The following is a 25,637-nucleotide window of genomic DNA, read 5'->3' on the forward strand; positions in this document are numbered from 1 at the left end:
TCTGTTAATGGATGTTGTTTAATTTGACAAAACATCTACTCAAAACCTAAGTGTAAAAAAAAAAAAAAAACTTTTCAAAGGAAAAAAAACTAACACATTCCAATATATGTAGGCTATACTGTCTCTATACTGTGCTGGACATTTATTCACACACTTTAGGAATAAGTAGAAGATTTTTAAACTACTTTAATTTGTAGCTCACTAATATTGGAATATTATTTTGAAGTTGAGACGCACAACATGACACACCCAAATGCTGGCCCCCAGGCTTTTACAGTAAACAAAACGTTTAAACATTCCCAGGTTTTCCCTAGAAATGTTTATACATTTTAAAATGGGAAAGTCTCAATGAATAAGCAATAGCACAAGTATTCAATATAAGTTTCATTTCTATTAAATTAATTAGCATTAGCAAAAGTCTGATGTGAAAAATAAAGTCACGTGGAGGCAAAGTGACAGGGTGACATGTTTTCCCAGGACATGTCCTGTTTTGACGTCCTGTCCTGGCCATCCTGGCTGATTTTTATAAAATGATGAAAATAGCCTGGTTTTCAAAAAAAAAAAAAAAAAAAAAACTGCTGGGAAAAATCAGCTCTACAGCAAAGATGGGAGAAAAACAGGATAAAGAGGAAGAAAACGATACAAATATTTTGTTAGTTCGTTTTTGTAAGTTTGTGAGAGCTATTTTTGTTCAATTTGAAGGTATTTCTTTAAGTTATTTATATATTTATTTTTCCAATATGAAGAAACATTATGTGACATTATGAGACATTTTGTGTCTTGTAATATAACAATGTTCTATCCATACAGAGGAGGCATATAGCCTACTTTAAATGTATTGAAATTAATAAGGCATCTCTGAGTAAACGTCGAGTATCGTTGAGTATCTATTTCGGGCCGATCGAGTGTCCTGGTTTTTGGTAATCAAAATATGGTCACCCTACTACAGTAATTCAGAGCCTGTTCCGGTTTATTTTTAAACAGGAAGGCTTTAATTTTGACATCGACTTGAGGTCTGATTCACACTGCAGTCACGAAAAATATCCCTAATCATGTCATGTGTTTGCCGAAACTGATGAGTCACACACGGAGTAGTATCTCGTGTTGTGTTACTGTAAGAGCTTGATTAATGCTCGTGGGTTCTGGATTACTTATATTCGCTCAAGACAACGCTACGTTACGGATGTGGATTAATTGTGAAACTTATAAGAGGCAAGACATTCCAGTGTCGGTTACATCCTTAATTATTCAATTACTAATCACACAATGGTGAAAATGTAGACTGTCTATTTATTGAGATGATCTTGACATTGCATAAAAAATATACTATTTTATAATATAAAATAATAATATAATATTAAAATATAGGCTACAAGGCCTATATGTAAAAGCGGAAGTGTTTTTATCACGAGTCACGCAGCCTACTGTAGGTGTTTATTTCTGTGGAAAGTCCGGGATAACCCTGCCAGAAAATCCCGGAAATTATTAAAATAGTTACTAGATGGATGGATGGATGGATGGATAGATAGATAGATAGATAGATGGTTTTTCTAAAATGCAAAAGATCAGAAGAGTTCAACACAAACCTAAAATATGACAAAACATTGAAAAACTTTTAACACATCCACTGGACGCAAAAAAAGTATTTGGACATTTATGTTTGTTGCATTATTAGCAGATGTAATCTTATAAAAACATTACAAAGAGTGTACATAACAATATGAACGTTATTGTGAATATTATGCAACAATTATATATATATATATATTTAATAAAACCTAAATGCATGTCTTATCCTGAATACATGTCTGACTGTTCATTTCACCGTAGGCCTACACCGTAATAGTTTCAAGGAAAAACGAAAGGATTTAAATCAGATTATGCTCCAGATGTCAAACATAAAATTCCCCTTTTTATTTTAACTGGAAGTTGGGGGGATGGCCCAGATAAGCTGTGGCTATATGTATCTGTTCATAGATTGAAACCTGACTTTTAAAACATGCTGCGCCTTCTGATCATATTAAGTTTGCTCAGAAGAGGTCGGTAATTGACTTATTTTTATGGCTAAATCTGAAACTGCTCTGGGTGGATGTTGCTAAACTGGATGGAGATGGGTGGACGCTTATAACAACATCATTTTTTTTTCATTCCACAGCTTATCTTTCAGATATTGTAGCACAAGGAGACACAGATGTCGTGTTGGGTCAGGATGCTTCACTCTCTTGTACGCTGCCGTTCGTGTCTGGAGTCAAACAAGTCACCTGGCAGCGGTTGCGCACGCACAAAGATGTACAAACTCTGGCAACATTCAGCGAACAATTCCAGGATAACGTGCTTGAGGAGTATGTGGGAAAAGTCACTTTAACTCTGGCGACATTTAATTCAACAACTATTACGATCAAAAACACAACATTTGATGACGAGGCTTGCTACATTTGTTCCTTCAAAGTGTATCCGTCAGGACCCAAACGAAAAACCTTGTGCCTCACTGTTAAAGGTAGGTAAATACCTACAACCAAACTAAGGGAAATCACTAAGGTTATCTATCAGAAACACAAGGATTCCTGGCCTCAACTACAACTACAATGTTTTAGGGTGAAAGTAGACATTGTACACATGCAGGCAGCTAATGAAGACCATAGGCTGGCATGCAAATGTGTCGCAAACCTTCATGCAGGATGTAATATAAAACTGAATTTACTGATGACTCATTGTTCTGTCTTTTGGGAGACAAAAACTCCTGTTATTATTAACTTTTGATCTTTGAAACTTTACAGACCTTTTATTATGCCCATAATAGGCACTCTTTATTTGCTTTTTTGTAGTCGATACTTGAAGGGTAATTTACAAAAGTAAACCCTGAGAAATATTCCCTGGAGTAAAAAAAAAAGTGAACGCTAGCTCCATTAATTGGTCAATAAGATCCGGAAAGTATGGCAACAGTATGTGTTGTGTAAGTGTCAAACAAGCACTTTCATCCAAGATAATGCAGATATGCCCAAACTCATAAGGGATCGTTTGAATCATAAGGTACACAGGGATCTGTTCCAGAAAAATGAAAGCAAATGTCAGGATCATTGGGTTAAGAATTTTAATAGACATTTTGAGCTTTGGATGTTACATAATTTATTGTTTAGTGTTAAAAGATTGTACTTAAGTAATTGTGTTTCTGGTATTTTCCAGGTATCACAGAAATAACCACAAAAGTGAATCCTTCACCCACTTCTGATTCAGATGTCATAGTTTCATGTTCAGCCACTGGTAAACCAACTCCAACAATCCAGTGGAAATCATCAGAGACAGAAATGAACTTCTTCAGGTCAAATAATTTCACTAACCTCAACGAAGACGGTTCAACCACCTTTACAAGTAACATCACAATTCCACTGTCACAGTTTCATGGGAAGTACGTGGAATGTTTGGCTCAGAGTGACAGCGTGGAGAAGAGGTTTCAAATTTATGTGCCTAAAGATAATAATAAAGGTAACATGATTTGACTTATTAGACGTTAGTGTTTGGATGGGGATTAAATGGGTTTGGGATTGTTTATGGGATTAAAAACTGCATGAGCTAATAACAAATTAATATTATAATTTCATAATTAAACTAAACAAGATGCATTTTCATATTTAAAATGAAATGATCTTTATCAATACTTACATGAAAAATATACATTTTTTTTTTTTCGCAGAAAATAATGTCACATTAAGAAAGTATATAATTCCGATGTTTGTCGTGGTTATCTTCAGTATTGTCATTATTGCCTTCTACCTTCACACAAAGTTAAATGGTAAGCAGAAATATATTACTTTCTATATTACTTCACATTTATTGCAATAAAGAACAGTGTTGCTAATTGTGTATGTTAATCATTTCTTCTTTTTTTTCAGATAAAAATCAGAAATCTGCTTGTACAGCATGAACTTCTGGTCATCTGCCACTTTCTGCAGAATATTTGATAGGCTGCTTTTGTACTCTGCTACAATAATAATAAAAGTGAATAGTTTACTTTTGTGAATAAGCTAATAATAATATAATTGTATAAATATCTGTTCACCTGAAAGTCTGTATTTTTCCACAAACAGTTACGTTCTGCACCTGCACTTTAAGGATTTAACTATTTGTTCTTTCTACCTAACATTTTATTTATTGTTGTGAGTATTGTAAATTGCATTTTGAAAAATTATGTTACAGCAAGCTGTCTTTGACAATAGACTATATTTTAGGTCACCTGTCAGTAATGCTATTCCAAAAGTTTTCCAATAAAAATTGGTTGTTGGACCCAAACATTCAGTTATTTATGGCTACAGTGTATTGTATATTACATGCAGATAGTAATAACTTGAAATTATGCATAATTATATGCAACTGACCCTAAACCAAACCACACCCTAATCCTAACCCTACAGTGATATGTTACTTAATATTCCCCATGCAGTACTTAGATGTATCACAGCTGTTGGGTTAAATTTTTACATTACATTTTTAACCCAACATTTCGGGTTTGTCCATATTTGACCCAAAATTGGGTTAAAACAACCCAGCATTTTTTAGAGTGTAACAAAGACCATAATTCTTATGAATTTCCTTTGTGCATCATTTGCCTATTTGGTACCCATGCATGCTCAGTATTCATTCTAAGAAAAAGGATAGGTCTTATAAATAATACATGGCCTCATCCTCCAATGACACATGCATTTGGGCTGGCATTCAAGCTAGTGACATCCATTCCTGTGTGTCACAATCAGTTTATCCTGAAAGAAAAGTCCCAAAAGTAACCCTGAGTGTAGAATGAATGCTTTCATTTTCTTTCATCACAGAAGAAAGTTTCAGTTTCCTCCATTGGCAATGAATCAGTAAACTCCTGTAAGAAAATACAAAAAAAGTAAAAAAAAGAGTATATTCCTTCTTAATAATTTTTTTAAGAAGGTATGAACACAGAATGAAATTGAAGTTTTTATTCACTGAAAGTCTAGCATTCTCTCTCATTCACATTCAAACCTGCATCATCAAAGCATAGTTCGCCCAAAAATGAAAAATTTTCTAATTTACTCATGCCATCCCCAATGTTTATGACTGACTTTCTAGGAGAATAATCCATCTCTGTGTGCTCAGTTGACATTTAAAAAAAACAACACAGCTCATGATAACATCAAATTCAGAAACGAAGAAAGTAAAAGTGTGGACTAGTTGTGCTTTGCTTTACTATTTTGTCACTTTGCAAACTGCATGCAAAAAGAACAAACAAAATTGAAAAATAATAACAATAATCTCAGAATTTTTCCAGACGAGGCGGAGGAGGTAAAATCCTAATAATGTAAATATTTTAGGTATTTTTATAATAATAGTTGTATTTTGTATTTTCCGAAGACTATCATTTAAGCCATTGTGTTTCTCACAGTATTTTGCCCCCCGACCATCTAACTGACGCTTTTGACCATGCTTCAACATCCGACGCTTTAGGCACCCTTTAGCGTCAGTTAGATGACGCGGGTAGGTTTAGGTCTCGCGCGTCATCTAACTGACGCTAAAGGGTGCCTAAAGCGTCAGTTAGATGATGCATGGTCAAATTAAAAGCGTCAGTTAGATGGTCAGGGGGGCATGCTCCCCAGGAAGAAAAGTTTGTACATTTTAAAGATAAATTCATAAATCTGGTGCACTTAGAAAGTTCAAAATTAAGCGATTAAGTAATTTAGTGTCTGCAATGAGCCTGTTTTGTAGTAGGCTACACATATTTTCTGAGCCAGAGAGGGAGAGCGCTCACTGCTTGACATCACAACTATTTAGTGTTTTCAACCATATAATGTTTATTTTAGGTTTCAGAAATTTAAATTCACATAAGTTACTACTAAAAAGCAATACATTTAGAGTTTGTCAAATACACACTTGTTTATGGTCTATGGAAGCGGAAATAATAATTATTTCCATTAATTAGAGACAACACGTATTATTCATATCAATACACATTGTGTAAGTAACTTTCAAGTTTACTCTATGCTTCTCCCAGTTCACCGGCCACTTACTTTCATGTATTTCGGGAGAAGTGGATACATTGACGTTTGTTAAATCAACAGATTCGATTCTTTAAAATGGGGCATAAACTAACGCCCATCGCGTATAGCTCAACTAAGATGTTTAAACAACAAAACACACCCACATGCTCATATTTGACATGAGCGGAATATCAGATATTTCCCACTATAGCCAAAAAATTTGTGAAATAAAAGCAGAAAATCAGGTGTGACAAGCAATGATGCGTCACCATGGAAACCATAAAGGATATGGTCGTTGTTTTGTTCTGAGTTGATGCTCAATAAATAAAGAAACTAATAGAGATGGGAAAAAATTACAACATTTTCTCTTGTTTGTCTCGTCCCACTTGTCATGTTTCTATTCCCCACCAGTGGGGTGCACTTTGAGAAACACGCCAAGTGAAATTCTATGTATTTTTAACTATAAATCATTTGCTGCCGGTCAATATAAGTGTTCACGAGAGGGACAAGAGTTAAAATATATTAGTGTTTTTCTTACATGGCAATCATTTCGCACCATTGCTGTGTGCGTTTTTTTCAAGCGTAATTTTTCCTAGAAATCTTTTCTTTGTGTTTATATGAAAAAAGAAAGTTGGGGATGGCGCGATCGAGGGTGGGTTAAATATTGAGAAAATTTTCATTTTTGGGTGAACTGTGCCTTTAATAACGCATAAGAACTTTTTTTTGGGACTTTAGCTAGTCACCGTACCCCCACCCTTTTCCTCCGTGCGTGCTGTAACTATGTTTGACGCACCCACCGCTAGCCTAGCTACATAATACACCCCTACTGTATAGATATGCTGCATTTAGCCAATGTGAGAATATGCAAACCATTTCTGCAATTGCTAATTTGTTTCTGGGAAATGTGAGTCCTGTTTAACATGGACTTTTCCTTCCCAATAGTGATGGCTCATTTTACAGTAACAATGAAATTCAAAATATTCGGCCATTTAAATAGGAAACTCCGTCATAAAATAGATCTTAAATCTGCCCCTCCCCGTACGTAAATTTTTGGCTCACTCACAACCAGTAATAGCTACGTCATTGGAATTTTTCCTTTCACTATCAAAATTTGGACTATATATGTGTGTCTCATTACAAACGGACCATGCCAAACATTCGACATGTTTTCTCTGTTGAACTTGATCCTAATTTTAAGCTTCATAAACAGAGGTTAGTAATGAGAATTCTACTTCGTATTAAATACTTTGCATTTCTTTTAGGACAAAACTGTGTTAAGCTTCTAAACTAAACTTGTATTATTACTATTTCATTCCACAGCTTATCTTTCAGATATTGTAGCACAAGGAGACACCGATGTTGTGTTGGGTCAGGATGCTTCACTCTCTTGTACGCTGCCGTTCGTGTCTGGAGTCAAACAAGTCACCTGGCAGCGGTTGCGCACGCACAAAGATGTACAAACTCTGGCAACATTCAGCGAACAATTCCAGGATAACGTGCTTGAGGAGTATGTGGGAAAAGTCACTTTAACTCTGGCGACATTTAATTCAACAACTATTACGATCAAAAACACAACATTTGAAGACGAGGCTTGCTACATTTGTTCCTTCAAAGTGTATCCATCTGGACCCAAACGAAAAACCACGTGCCTCACTGTTAAAGGTAGGTAAACATTAGCCTAATGGTGATACCAAGGTATAGTCATGCTTTTAGTAATATTGTTTGGTATATGGGCTGAATAAATGCAGCAGTTTGTATTTGAATTAAAATGTAATTTTAACAGCATTGTAGTAGCACTCTTAGAAGAAAAGGTTCTAGAACCTTAAAATGTTCTATCAGCGCTACGTATTTAGAACCCATAAAAGGTTCTATACAGAACCCTTTTTAAGGCTTCAACAATAAGAACCCTTTAGGGACCAGAAAAACCAGGAAAAAAGGCTCTATATGAAACCTTTTGGGTTCATTCATTAACATTTGTTTTGTCCTTTTTGGATTAAATATTTCTTATTATCGACAAACATCAAAAAAAAAAAAGATCACTAAATTCAAGATATGGGGTTAGAAAATGTATATATTTATATCATTTTATTAATCAATATCACATGAAGAGTGCTATTTCAGTTTTTTGCCTCAAAATCAGCATGATTAAAATGTGATATTAAGTTACTACAACAAGTTTAATAAACAATAATTTAATTACAACAACAAAATGTTGCAGAATAATATAATATGAATGAATAATAGCCTAGAAAGAACCTTTGTGTCAAAAGGGTTCTTTCTTGTCATTATAGAACCTTTTTAGCATAAAAGGTTCTTTGGAGTTGAGTAAAGAACCCTATGCTTCATATTTAGAACCCCAATGAGCCCTTTTTTCTAAGAGTGTACTATCTTGTATCTGTATCTTGTACCTGTATGTCTCAATGGAACCTGCAAAAACATTAAGCAAACTTGTATTTAGAAGTTTTTCTAGTGATGTACACAGTAGTAATATGTGGTACTTTTAACCCTAAAATCCCATTGGGGACAAAAGTGGGCAAAATTAATTTGATTTATTTTTAAAAAAAAAATACTTCCCTTGATCTGAGCAGTAGCCTACAAGACTTGGTGACTTTTCCTTGCCACCTGAACACGCACACAAAAACATCATTATCTTTCTGGTATTTTCCAGGTATCTCAGAAATAACAGCAGAAGTGAATCCTTCACCCACTTCTGAGTCAGATGTTGTAGTTTCATGTTCAGCCACTGGTAAACCAACTCCAACAATCCAATGGAAATCCTCAGAGAAAGACCTGAAGCACTTTACTTCAAAGAATTTCACAACGCTCAACAAAGACAGTTCAACCACCATTACAAGTAACATCACAATTCCACTGTCACAGTTTCATGGGAAGTTTGTGGAATGTTTGGCTCAGAGTGGCAGCGTGGAGAAGATGTTCCAAATCTACATGCCTCAAGATGATGAAGGTAACAGCTTCAACATGGATATCGGCTAGAATCGCATTAACGGGATACTCCACCCAAAAATGAAAATTCTGTCATCATTTACTGTCATCATAAGTTGTTGCAAACCTGAATGAGTCTCTTTCTTGGAATCGTTCTTGGAACAATTGGAACTTTTCGCACCATTGACTAGATTTGCACCATCTACTATGGAAGTCAATGGAGCCAAACAACTGTTAGGTTCCAATCGTTCTTCAAAAAATATTCCTTTGTGTTCAGCAGAAGAAAGAAACTCATACAGGTTTGCAACTTGTGAGTAAATGATGACAGAATTTTTGTTTTTGGGTGGAGTATCCCTTTAAGAAAAACATGTGCAGTTGTTACTTTCTACCTTTACAGTCACTCGATTCATACTAAATATAGTTGATATAGGTAAAAACAACAACAACAATAAATTTAGATGTTACAACATTTTTAGTTAAGCCAATTAAGCTACGCATTCATTGTTGCCATTTTGACAGTTTTTAACTGCAATACTTTTTCTCAGTATCTAATAAAAAAAAAACATTTTCTTGTCTTACAGCGAACAACACTACACCAAGAAGTTACATCATTACATTTTCAGTCATCATCGTCATGGCTATTGTGATTATTGTCATTTGTGTCATCTATCTTCACCCCAAGCTAAAGAGTAAGCTGCAAAATTCTATCCCTCTAGTTTCAAATGGTTAATGCAACCCCACATACTGTCATTTATTAAGAACAGCATCTCAATAACAAACTAATTTAATCATTTCATTTCTCCCCACCAAGGAGCCAGTTCTGGGATGAAATCCCTTCATGACCCTAACGAGCGATGTTAACTCTGCAGCTACCTCATAGAATGCTTTTTCTTTTATTTATTTATTTTATTTGCTCATCATCTTTATGCATGTGAATTTTTATGTTCCTTAAAGGAATTATGCACTATCTTGTCACGTATTTATATAATTTATTTTTGTTAATGTATTATTTTTCATAATTATGTACTGTATGTTTAAATGTGTTGTATTGCATTAATATAGTTTAATAAGTGTAATAATACATATTTTCCGCTATGTCAGCATATTTTGACCACAGAGAATGCCTGTAAGACAGATAATTCTCATTCTATAAGTCATGTGACCTATGCATTTGCACTTTAAGACCTAATTTGCAATTCCTCTGGAGTTGAGAATGTAAGTTATTTATAAATTCATAAATGAAAGTTGATGTCATTGTATAAATTATGTCAAACCGAGAATCTGGTGAAAAACAAGGTTTTCAACATTGTGAAACAAAGAGAAAGTTTTGTCATTATTGGACACAGAAACTGTTTTGTGGTTTCCTGCTGCAGGAAACTCTGAAGCCTGCAGAGAGATGACTTTGTTACTATTGTTAGAATTTGTACTATTGCTATTTTCTCATTGCAGAAAGATTACTATTATTTTGTTACAGTATTGTATGTATGTTACATTATATGTCTAACCAGCAACTGCATTGAATTAAAAACTGCAGCATAAAAATTTCTATGCGTAAAATGGAAAAAGTGTGGCAAACATGGACATTTATGCAGGGCACATAAATGATGTCAACAAATTATTGTTAGATAACAAAACTAAAAATAGCATATGTAAGATTAATCATCTTTCTGAAATCACCTTATATCAGTGTTATATGAGTAATTCTAGTTTAAAAAAGTCTATAAAGTTCTGAGTATTCATAACATTGGAGATTTGGAAAACAAAGAAGTGAAGTGAAAAGAAAGGTCAACTGGTCTGGTTGAACTGAAAATGTAACCACTTGCTAGCAGTAAATGTAGGCATGATTCCTGTACAAGGTCGAAACCTAGACAACTTTCAGTATCAAATAAGTTAATTTAAAGTTTTTGTTCCCTCAAATGACGAACATGTAACTTTCAGACAGTTCTTTGCTGCCTCTTTTTTCAGCAGCCACGTGGTCTGTGATTGTCTCAAATGATGCAGCAGTGCTGCATCTGCAAAGTTCAAAGGAAGTCCTCTCGAAGTGGTTCGAGCTTCAGACAAACTTCAGGTAGCCATATTCAACTTAGCCATTTTCTTCTGACTAACTGAAACATGCAGATCTTTCACCCGACTTCAGTGTTTCTTACAATGGTTGTTCTCTGCAGTCTGCTATCGTCTCTAGCAGGGGGTAAGTCTCACTTCTCGACTAAGTATTATGTATATAAATCAAACACATTTGTTTTTAATGAAGCTTTCCCAGCAAACAGCAAACTTTCTGCCTAGGTTCAAAGTTACAAACAAATGTTCTTCCATAGTAATAGAATGTTAGTTCAAAGTTATCTTTAATAACGTCATCAAAAATGAGCACAAAAGTGTTGTTTACATCAATGCATGAAACGTTTTTCTGAAACATTTTAGTTTAGACATTTGTCAAATGTTTATTAAACGTCACTACTTTTTTCAGATGGTCCAAAGAACGTTGAAAAATTAATAAAAAAAAACTTCTCGATTTGATCATTTTGCAAGTAAATGGCATTCATCAAGAACAGAGATTGTTATTTTTAGGTTTTTTTTTTTAACATTCTGACAATATTCTGAAATAACATTTGCATGACTTAGTCGGAACGTTGGCAAAACGTTCTTACAACATACTTTTTCTATAGCTGGGTTGTTGTCAAATTTTGGTGTTAAAGGGATAGTTCACCCCAAAATGAAAATTCTGTCAGTATTTACTCACCCTCAAGTTGCAAGGCCTTCGTTCATCTTCAGATCACAAATTAAGATAATTTTTGATTAAATCTGAGAGCTGGATAACTCTTCCATACTAGTCCATAGGCTTCTTGAGGAATTGAAACTTGCCATCCTCGAAAAGTTATTAAATACAACCGTTAAAATAGTCCAAGTGACTACAGTGGCTCAATCTTAACTTTATCAAATGACGAGAACACTTTTTGTGCACAAAAACAAACATAACTAACTTTATTTCAACTATACACTTCCTTCTCTTTGCGCCTCTAGTCAGTTAAACTGTAATTGCGTATGATCTGTTGCTGTACGTCACACGCATCACACACATGACCAGCGTCGGCCATTAGTGAGCCTACGTGTGACGTAGCTCTATTCGCCTTATTCACTTGGCGGCCATTTTGAAAATGGAACGCCGCTGAGGGGTACACTCACCCGGAAGGATGCATGCGACGCAGCAGCACCAGCAATGAAAACTCGCAATGCGGACCACCAATCATTCCTGTCTGCCCGAATTAACGATGCAAAATGTGAAGCAAAGTGCCAGTGACTGAAACATCCCCCGGGCTGTGTTAATTAATGGATACAGTACCTGTATCGGAGGTTTTATCCACGACATTGAACGTAGGAATGGACGCCTTGCCAGTTTCTGCGAGCTTGCAGCAGCCAGAGGTAATTAACGTTAGTAAGCTAAGCTGTAATATGGAGTTGTTGACTGTGTAAGTTACTATGTTAGATACAATTGTACTTTATTGTTTAGATAGATACACATCCAGTAGCTTACATACACACACATGCATGTAAAACAATCAAATCACTCACATGTATGTAAAAGGAAAGAGGAGAAGTGATTTTAAGGTCTGACAGGGACTGATCCTGTTACACACTGACAATGATAAGCTGCTATTGTGACAATACAAGTTTACATATATGTATAGATTCATAAAGAATAAAAATAATGATGGTAATGGATTTGTATAGATTCTAATAGTACACAGTCAACTTCCTACAAGCTTGCAGAAACTGAGGTAAATTGGCGTCCATTCTTACGTTCAATGTCGTGGATAAAACCTCCGATACAGGTACTGTATCCCTTAATTAACACAGCCCGGGGGATGTTTCAGTCACTGGCACTTTGCTTCACATTTTGCATCGTTAATTCGGGCAGACAGGAATGATTGGTGGTCCGCACTGCGAGTTTTCATTGCTGGTGCTGCTGCGTCGCATGCATCCTTCCGGGTGAGTGTACCCCTCAGCGGCGTTCCATTTTCAAAATGGCCGCCAAGTGAATAAGGCGAATGCAATTACACTACGTTAACTGACGAGGCACAACGAGAAGGAAGTGAATATTTGAAATAAAGTCGTTATTTATGTTTGTTTTTGAGCAAAAAAAATGTTCTTGTCGTTTGATAAAGTTAAGATTGAGCCACTGTAATCACTTGGACTATTTTAACGATGTCTTTAATAACTTTTCGAGGCCGGCAAGTTTCAATCCCTCAAGAAGCCTATGGACTAGTATGGAGGAGTGATCCAGCTCTCAGATTTCATCAAAAATATCTTAATTCATGTTCCGAAGATGAGCGAAGGTCTTACGGGGTTGGAACAACATGAAGATGAGTAAATACTGACAGAATTTTCATTTTTGGGTGAACTATCCCTTTAAGGTATTTTTAATGCATTCAACATTTTTGATGGGCTTAATGAAATACAAAATATTCCCCATGTACAGTGCGTGTGAAATACTCACGTGAAACGGTGACGAAGACTGAAGGCCAGTTTGTGTCTCTCAAGTGTGAGGTGCAGTATGATATCCAGAACTGTGACATTGTGAGCAATTGGTGGTACATAAATGGCAATGAACTCAAGCCCATTACAGATCCGAACCATTATTTAATCACAGTAAATGAAACGGGAAAAAATCAACTCAGGTCCAGGAATCTTTTCCTTTCATTCTATTCCTTGAGCCTTAAAGACAGTGGACAATACCAGTGTGATGCCAAATGTCTCAACAGTGGGACTGAAGGGAAAGGCCATCTTCTGTACCTCGACGTCAAAGGTTTGAACTGAAACATTACTTTGATTGTTACAATGTTCTTGTGTGTAACATTTATTAATATGAAAAACCTGTTTCCACAGCTGATCCAAACAAAGGTCTGAAGGTCTCAACATGGAGTGGCCAGTTAAAGGCAGACGAAGCATTGCTGGCACTCAGCGCCATGTTATTTTTAAGCCGTTGTTAAATTACATTGTGTTTTCAGTATATGAAGCAACACAAGGTATCAACACCTACTGTATACTTTACCAGCTCTATTTAAATGTAGAGCTAGTTACCTGATTTTTTGTAGTTCATTAAAAAAATAATAAAATGGTTCTTTATTGGTTCCAATTTAAGCCTAAAGCATGCACCATAAACTGAATAATTCAAATTTTAGTTCGATTGCCTAAGATAATATACACTGAGAAATTGAAGTTGTCAAAGAGATGATGACTTGCACTGTCTGTGTATAAATAATATTTTTGTGCTACACTCATTTTAACTGCAATGGAACATTTTAATGCAGCGGTCCAGGCTTGTGGTGGAAACTGAAACCAAGCTCGTCTTGCCAAAAAGAACATGAACCTCCACAGTTGTGATCAGTGATGTGACTGGCAGTGCAATGAAATGTTTTTTATTTTTATTTTATTTTATTGATAGTGCGTTTAAGAGTGGACTTGCGATACAAAGGAAAGTATGCGTTATGTTACTTTTGTGTTACTTTTTTACTTGGGCTGGTCTTGCATGTCTATTTTTTTTTAATAACAAATCCAGATCATACACCCGTCCAGATCATCCTATGCACTTCCGACGCAGTTCAACAATGGCTGAGACTAAGGCTATATTAAGTTATGTCACTGCTCTGTTCCACTTTGTAAATCTAACCAACAACGCCAACCCTTTAGTTTAGTTTTGTTTTGTTTGTAAGTTTTCATGGATTCCCGACTGAATTGAGTATAAGGAAGAACTGGATTAAAACTGTAAAATAAAACAAGATAGCACGTTTGTTTGTAGCCGGCACTTTAGTGAATCAGACTAATTTACCAGGGATGCCTTATAAATAAACTTAGTGTAGTCAGTCATCAGTTCGCCAGCGAGATCGGTGATTCAACGGAAGTGGCAGTGCACAAAGATCACTGAATCCGGAAGTACGTATCAGCGTGATAATCCCCTATCCACAAGTTTCCGAGGGGCGCTCCTGTAAAAAATAAAGTGGGTGAAACTTCCGGTGACGCGGCGGAAGTAGCATTCCAATGGTATTTTGTGTGTTAGTTAGCGAAGAGGCTAGCTGTTTTTCTGAGAATTATTTTACTATTTAAAGACGCAAATCTTTATGAGAGATGTCGTTACGGAGCTCAGGGACAACATGTGCTGTTCGCGGTTGTATGTATAGCCGGACTAAACTAATTTAGTGGCTTAAACGGGATTGTTTTGAACATAAGCTGAAAACGAAATCAGAGTGATCCTGCCAAAGACTGTAGTTTCCATCACCTCCCAAAAGACGACGAATCTTCCTGTGTACATTTGTTTAAATTCTTAATGCTATAAACTCTATCAGCATGTGATTGGCTGTTCGCTACTGATGTTACACCTAAACTCAGGATCAAAGCCTGTGTTGACAGAATACCAAATGTGCCAGTTAATGTATTCAAGCAGCACATTCATTTATAATTTTGAATAAACTCCAAAGCACAATGACTAAGTGTGTATTTTTTATTTTAATTGTTTGTCAGCTCGCACAACTGTCTGTCACCATGACTTGATGAGTATTGATTATTAATAATGTTATTATAATACTCCCAATCAACTACTGCGGAGGGTAAAGGTACTGTTATTTCACCCTTTTTAATTTCGTTGAGTTTGTGTTCCCACATCGTTAGCTAGTTTGGATCGCTATAACTTGAATGACTTTCAACAGTTGAATGAACGAGTGTCAAGCATCGCGCTTTGTTTACTTCCAACCGGAAGTTGCGCCCACTTTTGACGCAAGGCCTCATGGGGCGTAGGAAACTTACCCGCTTCCATTGTTTCCCCCTTTTTTTCGAGTGAGCTACAGCCATAAAGCCAAGTGCGCTGGTGAGATGTGAAGAGCCAGAACTTGGCTCGGCGTTCGTGGTTCGACTGCTCTAGACTGTTTTCAAAAGATGGCTCCTGCCTGTTTTCGCGAAGTGGACTGTCTTTCAAAAAGATCTTCTTATTAAACGGTCTGTACACTTACAACGTTCTCAATGCCTCGGTTTGCATATAGGGACCCTAATTATGCTACCATGTTAGTATTGGGCTGTTTTGAACCTTGTTAGTGGTATTAACTAGCGATTTTAGTTTTCATTACTCTATGCAACATATAGGCTACTAAGCTAAAAACTCTTTACATTCGAAACAAATCTCAGAGAACGGTTGACTAGGTTGTAATTAGACCAAAGGTTCATTTTGCGCCGGAGTTGTCAGCCCGGCAAGTATCTAAAATATTTAGCTTTAAATGTAAAAGTATCCCTTACTTTAGTTACTTGAAAAAGGTAATCTGATTATGTAGCCTAGCCTAGCTCATGTTACTTGAAATGTGTTACCACAAAATCGTTCTGTCACAGTCATTATCAAAAGAGGCTGAATATTAATTTGCATGCCAATACAACATCATAAATCTGTGTGCACTGGTGATGGTAAAACACATTTGGGTATAGCTACACAAGTATTAGGAATATAGTAGGCTACAAAATTGACATCTACATTCTGCGTTACCCTGAAATTAATTTTTACTTATATTTTACATATATATTTCACAAATGCGATGATAATAATAATCATTTTAATGTATACATTGAATTTCTTTAAACTAAACCGTTTTATAAATCAACATTTCACACATTTTTTTTTTTTTTAGACCTGGATAAATTTGTTAAAACATTAAAATAAAACTCTTCTGCCATCCAGAAAATCTACTGTGTGCAGATTTAGGGATTTAAATTGATCTCAGAGGATAAATACTGCCATCTACTGGACATCAGATGTCTTGTTAAAATCACACTGTTAAAAAATAAGGAATATAATATTTCTCTCCTGTCTGTGATTTATTAAACTCATGGACACAGTAATAAAAAGGTGTTCCTTTTGCGGCCAAAAATAAATCCTCTAAGGCTGTGTGAGCACTGTACTTCTGCCCGAGAAAGGAGGTTGGGGAAGATTTAACATTATGTTTTATAGAGGCTAGGTACAATCAGTCCGATAACCTTTTAAATTGGCTTAATATAAATGAATTAATGCTCATTACGAATGGTTAAAGTGACCAGGTTTTACTTTCTATCATTGGAGACATTTGAGAGAGTGGGGATTGATGTGCCTTTATCTGCAAATTTAACTTTCAGTGAGCTTGTATGGTCTGTTGAGTTTCTCTTTCTTTTCCTGTCAGTTTCTCTCTCCCTATTTCTAATGAGTTTTCCCTTCATGGGGACTTTATCTAGAAATCATGCCAGGTAATTCTTAAATTTCATTTTCAATTTGACTGATCACACTGAAACTGCTGATCACTCTATAGCTACCAAAATTACTGGATCTAATTACAACTACTAAGGCTTTAAAGGAGAGGTTTTTACTTCCACAACAAGTTAAACACAATTTGTGTCTTGAAAAAAAAAAACCTTTTTGTTTTCTTTTGTTTTGAAATTACTGGTAGAACATGCAGAGTTAGAGTTTCATAATGCTCTGCTTGTGTCACCAAAAAGTACAGTGCAAAAATAGTATTGGTATTCAAATTATTACAGTAACCGATGGGGCATAAACCTATCAAAGGGAAGTTTAAAGGTATTGATTCAAACATTTTTTTTTAAATCACATGGTTGAGCAGAAGTTTGACTAAAACTATCCTAACAATGTGAGTCAGTAAAGTTTTTCAGTAAACTGTTGACGGCATATTAGAGGTAGTGTAAATTCACTGCCAAGGCTGTCATTCTGACTAATCTTAAACACTTGCTCACCCTCTCATTCATTTGTAATTAGATGTCAATGTGAAAAACAATCTCATTCCACCAATTCCAGCACTTCTCTTTGCAAGCATCCAAATTGCACCCAGGTTTAATGTATTATTTAATAGAGCCATCAGAGGCAGTTCAAATGCATCACTTTGTCAAATGAACATGGAGGGCTTGTCCATTGTTAATGCGGCTCATATTCAGAGGTGATAGGGTGCTGTTCTTATAGTGGAATCATTTTAAGCTCTGTCAATTATTCATGAATGATTGAAGCAAGCAACTGTGGATAGATGGCCATAATGTATTATCAGGATGTTTAACATAATAAATCCAACGTTTCCTGGGAGTGTAAACCATACTTTAAATGTTATTACCAGTTACGTTTGAATATTATTTGTGTCATTTACCTTTAAATCACACATAAGTCAGTTTCATCACATAAAATAACAAACAAAGTTGCATGAGCATTCAAAAGATCCTAGAGCTTTATTGAAATGTCTGTTTGATAACCTATCTTTATTTAGCAAAATGTAATAGTCATATTTATTTAATTTTAATGCAATGAGCATTTGGGGGTAATGCAAGAAACGTGAGTACCCTTTCAGTCAGCTTAGGGAGCCTGTCAGCTTCGTGTACTGTTGAAACGAGCCAAAGCACATTGGCGTGTGAGATTTGCATCTCACTCTCCGTCCCGTGGCGCGGATATACCAAGGGGGTAATCCACCAGCCGGAAACTGAAGCTTCACTTGGGAGCCGCCATTGTAGCAGAGCAGACTATCACCTGCTCTTAAGTTAGCACTCCATTGATTCCCATTTTTTTCGGCATCATTTTGACAGCGAATAACTTATCAGTTGAGGCGTCCAAAGACTCCATTTATCCCTTATTTATTTCTTAAGAAACATTATTGGCCCCATAGAAGCCATTTTTGTAAAAATAGGCTAACGATTACGTCATAACCACAGGACACTGTCGCACAGTAGAGAAATTACCGTATAGACAGGAGGAGAAGCTCGTAGGCAATATTTTTCTGTCTATGAGGCAATCGGGTGACCGTGGAGGCCAGACTGATCTCATGAAGTAGCGCGTGTATGACACGCCAATTCGTATTTCCATTTTTGGCGTGCTATCAAGACGCATAAACGCCTTTCAGCGTGTTTATGAACGCCGTTGACTTAACGTTATATAAATATATGACTTACCTCAACCCCGTCCCTAAACCTAACCATCACTGGGGTTAATGGCGTTTATGACTGTTCCCTTACCATCCTAGGTAAAAAAAAGATAAGACTTACCTCAACCCCATCCCTAAACTTAACCGTCACTGGGGTTAATGGCATTTATGACTGGAGATTGTACAGACACGCAGAATGACGCGGACGTTAATGGCGTAGACATATGCGCATACACGCGGATAGCTCAAAATGCGTAGAGATAACACGCCACCTGACTCGAAAGTGCCGTATATGTTTACGCAAAAGTCATGATGTCATGTTGTGGAGGCATAAAGTCAAGGGAGAAGCCCATAGATGGAGAGTTCATAAAAGCAACACAACAGGACAAAATATTTCAGCAACAGATTTGTCTCGGCACAGCTACTAGAAGGCCAGAGCGGTTGCTCACGTCACATCTACGTCATCAAGCTTAGTTTGAGTCTGCGCAGTACGCTTGGCTATCAGGAAGTGAGTGCTAATTGGCTTCAACTTTCTCTTTTGAAGTCTATGGGGTCACTGTGTCCATTTCTTTTACTGTCTATGGGCTATAGAGAAGTGGATGCACGCACCAGTTGTCTTTTGCTTCGAGAGGATCGGTGTCGATGTCTCGAGGGTTGCATACGCAACCGAGACGTTTCGAAATTAGATTACTAGTGACTAGTGTACTTTTAAATTTACAACAAAATACTTGAGTTACATTTTCAAATGAGTTATGCAAGTTTGTTTTTCCATTTATTGACTGACCGTTCTCCATGTTGAGAGAAATCAGAAGTAAGTGGAGAGGCGTTGTGTGCGATGTGTAAACATGACGGTTTTGTTGTTCTGTCTAGACTAAATGTGAGCAATTCACTCATCTCTGATTCAATATTCCTTAAAAGCAACACAAAACTATTCAATGCAACTCAGAATATAACACAAACATGGTAAATGTTGTTTTTAATCTCACTTTATTAACCAGTGTCTTGGCTAGCTGACCCTACCATACGAATAAGCAAAACATCTTTTATCTAAAGTAAGAGTTTTTTTTTAGTAAGAGTATTGAACTTATCCTATAACTTATTTAAGTATTGAACTTAAAATGACACGGTGAACAAAGAACACAGTGAATTTGTGCTGAGGTCTATTAGATCTGATGTAGTCTATGATGTCATGTTTCCAACAAAGCAACATTGATGGTTAATGAAACCTCAGTAGAATTTCTTTAGGAGAATGGCTTGCTGTAACCCGTTTCCTTTGTGAAGAGGAAGGACATTCATAATTTATTCTTACTTGAAAAGAGAGATAGAAAGGCAGAAACAACTGCTACATGTGGACATTTATAGATAAGTGTGCTATATGCTTTCATTTCAGTAATAAACATGCACCAGGATTTCAAAGTGGTCTAATGCAAAATAATTTTTCAACTTAACCACTGGGTAAAACATATCCCTTTCACCAAATTAAGTAAAACTGCATCAAACGGCTAAGTTCATCTTAGAAAAAATATACAACTAAATATAGAAAATTAATCCCTGCATTTAGTACAGTGCACAGTTTTCATACTGGAAACGAGATGTCACAGTAAGAAGTCAGAGCTTATATCTTGCATTTCAGTAAGATACACATTTGCTGTGGATTTTGCTTACACTTTTAATGCATTTTCATTACGACATTACTTAGCATGACTGGTTTTGGTTGGAATGAATGCAGTTACCTGAAATCACCAAAGCTAAAAATCTAAACAGCTAAATGTTGGCATACTATACCTTCTGATACTAAATGTTAATTGTAACACATAGGGAAAAATGTCTAAAAAGAGTGTTGCTTTTGCATCTATCCTCCATGGGTTTATTCTTTATGGTGGTAAAAAGGGTTCTTTAGATTATTAAAATGTTCACAAGAAAAACATGTTTTTTTTAAAAGAACTTTCACTACTAATATGTTTTTTGGAGATCCCATGCAACATGGAAATGGTATTTGGAGCATTTATTTTCTTACTTCATGTGTTTTCAAGACTTGGATGTAAATTCAAGAGAAATATGCAGATTATGTGATCGGGACAGAGCTCAGATTCATCTGACAAGATTAGGGAAATGTTCCTTTGATGATGGATTATTTAATGGTGATGAGTTAAGATCACAACGGGACTCTGTAATGTTTCTCTTGTGTTCAGGTCTTCAGCTAATATGGGCAAAACAACTATTGTGCATCACATGTACCTCGAGGAAGAAGAACCACCAGTCAATACCCAGGGACATAAATTTCCAAAGCTCTATCCAAACACATCACTGACTCACTCATTGGAGAGTGAGAACGGGTGCTGTTACTTCTCTGATTCTGCTCCCAATTACAGGCAAGTCGAAGTGAAGAGTAGCAGTAAACATTATTTGTTGACGGCAGCCTTATTGGCATTCATTTATCAGTTGCCATTTTGGTGCTTAGGCCATGTGTCCACCAAAGCGCCAGACGCTCTGCTGAAGATGCCATGTTTTGGGCGCTTGAGAGCGTTTTGGCAGCACAGCGTTTTTTCCGTTGAGACGATTCGTTGCTATGATACAGAATATCCGCACCACAGTTTTCGCAGATAATTTGTTTCATACTAAAAATGTATTTTTCATCCATTTTGTTCTGTTAGCTCTGTTGGTTGATGGCGTTGTTCAGAAACAATGTTGTGACAGTTGGTCAGTGTGGTGTAGTCCCACCCCTTCTCCACTGTGATTGGACGGCTGGGTAAAAAAGCTGCGTTTTATCCAAAGTTCAACATTTTTCAACTCTCGGCGACCAGTAAAAAACGCTGGGTGCTCGGCGCTTCAGTGTAAAAAAAAAAAGCTCAGCGCCTCGTTACGTTAATGGCGTTTAAAAAAACATGGCGCTCCCATTGAAAACGTACACCAAGCTCATGGAAAAACGCTTTGGTGGTCACGCGGCTTTAGTGTTGAGTGTTTGACGCCGAACAATCTGCACTTTTGAATTTGCCGATCTTTAACTACAGCAGAATTTTGAGTGAATGACACATTAGAGAATTCTTACGCCGTGTGTTTTAAAAGAGCATTTCACCCGTGGGAACATTAATCTTTATTAAAAGTGGGCCATACATGTAGTCGAAATGTACTATTAATTTCGAATTTGGTGCCTTCTTGACCAAGAAAATACATGACGTAACTTTAGGGTGCCTTTTTCTATGAAAGACAACAACTTCCTCAATGCACCACATTGCACAGCTCCGCAAGCCACTCCCACTAATCCAGAACAGCGCCTATGAGGTATCCGCCTAGTAGAGAAATCCCTCATCCGTCTACAAGGCTAGCTAACACCAGAGTTTGAAATTCATTTCACACAAAATTTCTAGTTAGTTGGCGAACTCATCATTTCTTTCGAAATGGTGAATTATTGCATGATACCAGGATGTTCAGTCAGAACATATGCGGTGCGAAATGGTTCACAACACAAACGTCCGTGTCCTCGTCTGATTCAGAGATTTGGTTCAGGAGAAATTGGCATCATTGAAATTCTTTGTAGCAGACGGACTCTATCTCTGTGTCTATAGGCTCACAGTGAGAGGACAGACACCATCAGTCCGCCTTCCTCCATCAGCCTCGGCGGCTCTTCACTGCGTTGGCCACAAACATCTGATTCGAACATCAGACTTTCGAAATCGCCTTCTTCCATATCATCTTAAGTACATTTCGCAATTGTTGTAACTTTACATCTGGCTCCACAGTGCCTGTTAGCTAGCTTCCAAACAAGCTTGGATATTGGATGGCAAGATGGAGGATAACAAGATGGAGGATATTGGTTTTAGTTTCAGAAAGTAAAGTCCCATCCACTGATCTGTAATAGGTCTGTAGAGTGAATTGGTCCCACCCCCTGGAAAAAAAAGGAACAAGTGTTGTAGTCTCAGCTCTATGGTACTTCCTGCGTACAATGATGCAAAATGACGTTTTTTACATCATTATAAGCAGGAACTGCAACACTGAAATCCTTATTTTTACCATCTCAGGGAAAAATGAGGGGATAATGCACAACCTTTCAAAAATATGACTGGGTTTCTAAAGATTCAAAGCTTAATGCAAATGGTTGAAGTGTCCCTTTAAGGCATGAAGAATGTTTTTCAAGAATTTTTTTTTAAATGTTTCATTTTGGAGATAAAATATTAATTTTAAGGGATACAATTATTGACTACAGGGGGACTTTAATAGTTAGTAAATAATGAGAATTAGACCCTAATCTAAAGTGATCACAGAATGTTCATTTTTGAGTGAGCAATTCCTGCAATTCCAAATCATAGCAATTTAAATACTACATTATTTTACAGTAATTTTACATTTGCTCTTCTTCAAAATGTTCGATAAGATAACTTGTTTAACTGTAGTATCTTAGAGTCTGTATGTACAGTCTAATTATATCATTTATAGTGTATGGCTTTAATTGTCATGGAATATACTGTAAGCAGGTTTTTTTGGGGAGTGTTCTTATGACTGGTAAAACAACCCTGGTTACGATATTCTTTTGTGGAATAGAGAACAAAATTACAGCAAAAACATTCTTCAGAATATCTCCTTTTGTATTCTACAAAAGAAGAAATGCGCAGGGATTTGGAATGACGGCTGATAAAACGACAGCATTTCCATTCTAAGATTTTCTATTCCTCTAATATTGCAGTAAAATCTCTATCTCCAACATTTAAGAGTTAAATTATAAGAAGGGAAACCCCGTAAGTGTTGTTAACCAATAAAAGAAAACTTGTAGAAATTCTAACGGTTGTGTGATGTCACCAATCAAGCGCCACGGCAGCATCCCTCAGTCTGACACCATGACAACCGCAGCGCGCGAACGCTGGAATCTTTGCTGCTCCCGCGAAGCCCAATATGAAGACAAGATGCCGCCATACGAGCGCGAGACGCACTTGTTCTCTTGAAATATTCTTCGCTCCGCACTTTTGGAAGAAGACGTCGGAGAATTGCAAAACCACCTGTTTCTAGCGTCCGTCTGCAATGTGAGTTAAACAGCCTTTCGATTGGTCAAACCTTAATATTTCTGTGCCGTAAGAACTGCGCTGGTTTGATCACACTAAAATCAGGAGCGATGAAATGCGCATTGGAGTCAGGGATGCTCCTCATGGCGTTAACGCGTGGAGAGCCAACTGGGGCGTGTGTGCAATGCGTGTTAATGCATGTGTGAGAGAGTGAGAAAGGAAAATAGAGGAAAGAAAAAAGGCTTGTACATTCGCCGCACGCGCTCTACTGGCTCCAAATGGGGAATATGAGGATCTTGTGAGGACGCCAAAGATAAATAGTATTCCAGACTCTCCTGCCACACAAGAGGACCACGGAACACCCTCCTCAGAGAGCCCTTGTTTAATACAAGGTGCGATTGAATATCCATAGTAAGACGCGTCAGGTAAGCGATACGGGGGTTGCGTTCGCATTGAAGTTCTAAGCGTCTTTTGTCGAGCATCGTTTGATGCGTCGCAAAAGTGAAAGCGCACAAGCGCCTTCGTACCTATGCAGGTGCCAGTGCGTGCGCTTTATCAACAAAAATGGACATCACACAACTGGCCACGGATACCTGGTCTGCAAAGTTTCTAAATGAAGCGTTTTCATGCAGATTTTAATCAAGTGGGGAACCTTATTGAGATTTGACAGCCAGTTCATTATCACAACATTTATGTTCTGTTTACTCAAAGGGTCCTCTAACAACTTGGATATTATCTTGTGATGATGCATTGTTCTTCCATCATCTTAAACGATCCTGATTACTGCATGGATGCTTTAATGCTGCAGTGTTGGTCTGAGTTCAACTTCGAGAGCGCACACTATTGCTTTTTAATGACGATACCAATATTGTGTCCAATATACTGATACGCATTAACTATTATAATTTTTTCCTGCTTTGACTCATAATTATCATAATACAACAACAACAAAAAAATGATATGCCTTCTGAATAATGTATTATTTTCATTATTATTTCCGTGATATTTATTCAAAGATTTGAGATATAGATGGTTTAGGGCTGTCTGAATATTAAACTACATAGCTCTGACTTCTCTGGCTGTTATTTAAGGAGTAAAGTCATTTTCCAAACAATACATTCAATTAGTTGCTCTTGTGAATATTGTTGTTGGGTGATTTTCCATATTATAGTGACCAACCAAGTGTCATCATTTATCTAGCTGATTACTTGAAAAGAGTGATATCAGCAGCACAAATATTGGTCAAACTGATTATCAGTCTGTATCTATTCAAAATGCCATATTTTAATGGTTATGTAAAAAAAAATGCATGCATTAATGCATCTAAGACTTGCTAGGTAGTGAGGCACCGCTTTCTGCAGGATAATTATTGATACTCGCTGGCGCTGCTCTCTGAGGGCTATAGAGTGTGATCAAAGATTTATACACTCGTTCCAGGCGCTGTCATGTTTGGAAACAGAGGTTAGGAAGTAGACAGGTTTTGTCCCAATAGATTGTCCATGCTCATTACCTCAAGGGAGCTGAGGGAAAATAAATTGCTGTGAGCAAAACAGTTTGTACTGTAAAGTGTAAATTAAGCATTTTCTAATGCAGATCAATGATTTGGGGAAGCTAGTAACATGTCACAGGCAATTGTCACCAAGGATTCACATGATAGTTGTTGTAACATTTATGTACCGTTTAGATTTTATTGTAATTGGGTCTATCTTGTATATTATTTGGGTTCCATTGTCTTAAAAGGGATATCCTTAGCATAATGCAGCAGTGTTGGTTTGAGTTCAACTTTTTAG

The 25,637-nt window shown here is 36.7% G+C and overlaps 4 protein-coding genes across 9 annotated transcripts in view; all 4 read left to right on the forward strand.

Annotated features, from left to right (window-relative positions):
- The first annotated feature begins 1,797 nt into the window (after window positions 1-1,797).
- Window positions 1,798-4,168, forward strand: LOC120463093 (OX-2 membrane glycoprotein). The gene is made up of 5 exons (XM_039651889.2): window positions 1,798-2,039; window positions 2,156-2,497; window positions 3,184-3,483; window positions 3,692-3,790; window positions 3,891-4,168. Exons 1-5 carry the CDS (start codon window positions 2,000-2,002, stop codon window positions 3,920-3,922), a joined length of 813 nt encoding a protein of 270 aa, XP_039507823.2. The 5' UTR covers window positions 1,798-1,999; the 3' UTR covers window positions 3,923-4,168.
- Window positions 4,169-7,055: 2,887 nt separating this feature from the next.
- LOC120463092 (OX-2 membrane glycoprotein) lies at window positions 7,056-10,478 on the forward strand. The gene is made up of 5 exons (XM_039651888.2): window positions 7,056-7,205; window positions 7,314-7,655; window positions 8,662-8,958; window positions 9,518-9,625; window positions 9,748-10,478. Exons 1-5 carry the CDS (start codon window positions 7,157-7,159, stop codon window positions 9,795-9,797), a joined length of 846 nt encoding a protein of 281 aa, XP_039507822.2. The 5' UTR covers window positions 7,056-7,156; the 3' UTR covers window positions 9,798-10,478.
- Window positions 10,479-11,039: 561 nt separating this feature from the next.
- On the forward strand, window positions 11,040-15,384 carry LOC120463094 (uncharacterized). Its single transcript, XM_039651890.2, has 3 exons — window positions 11,040-11,124; window positions 13,411-13,737; window positions 13,818-15,384. Exons 1-3 carry the CDS (start codon window positions 11,049-11,051, stop codon window positions 13,919-13,921), a joined length of 507 nt encoding a protein of 168 aa, XP_039507824.2. The 5' UTR covers window positions 11,040-11,048; the 3' UTR covers window positions 13,922-15,384.
- A 234-nt stretch (window positions 15,385-15,618) lies between these two features.
- The window catches only part of trpc5a (transient receptor potential cation channel, subfamily C, member 5a), an 84,090-nt gene continuing 74,071 nt past the window's right edge, over window positions 15,619-25,637 (forward strand). For 2 of the 6 annotated variants that reach the window (XM_039653146.2, XM_039653145.2), the window contains exon 1: window positions 23,535-23,868. The gene's annotated coding sequence lies outside the window, so the exon portion shown is untranslated. Of the gene's footprint in view, window positions 15,921-23,534; window positions 24,273-25,637 lie in introns of those variants that run through there. The other 4 variants (XM_089132493.1, XM_039653144.2, XM_039653143.2 and 1 more) reach the window with 4 other exon arrangements.

Source organism: Pimephales promelas, chromosome 6 (genome assembly GCF_988280905.1).
Source record: "Pimephales promelas chromosome 6, fPimPro1.hap1.1, whole genome shotgun sequence".
Classification (NCBI taxonomy): domain Eukaryota; kingdom Metazoa; phylum Chordata; class Actinopteri; order Cypriniformes; family Leuciscidae; genus Pimephales; species Pimephales promelas.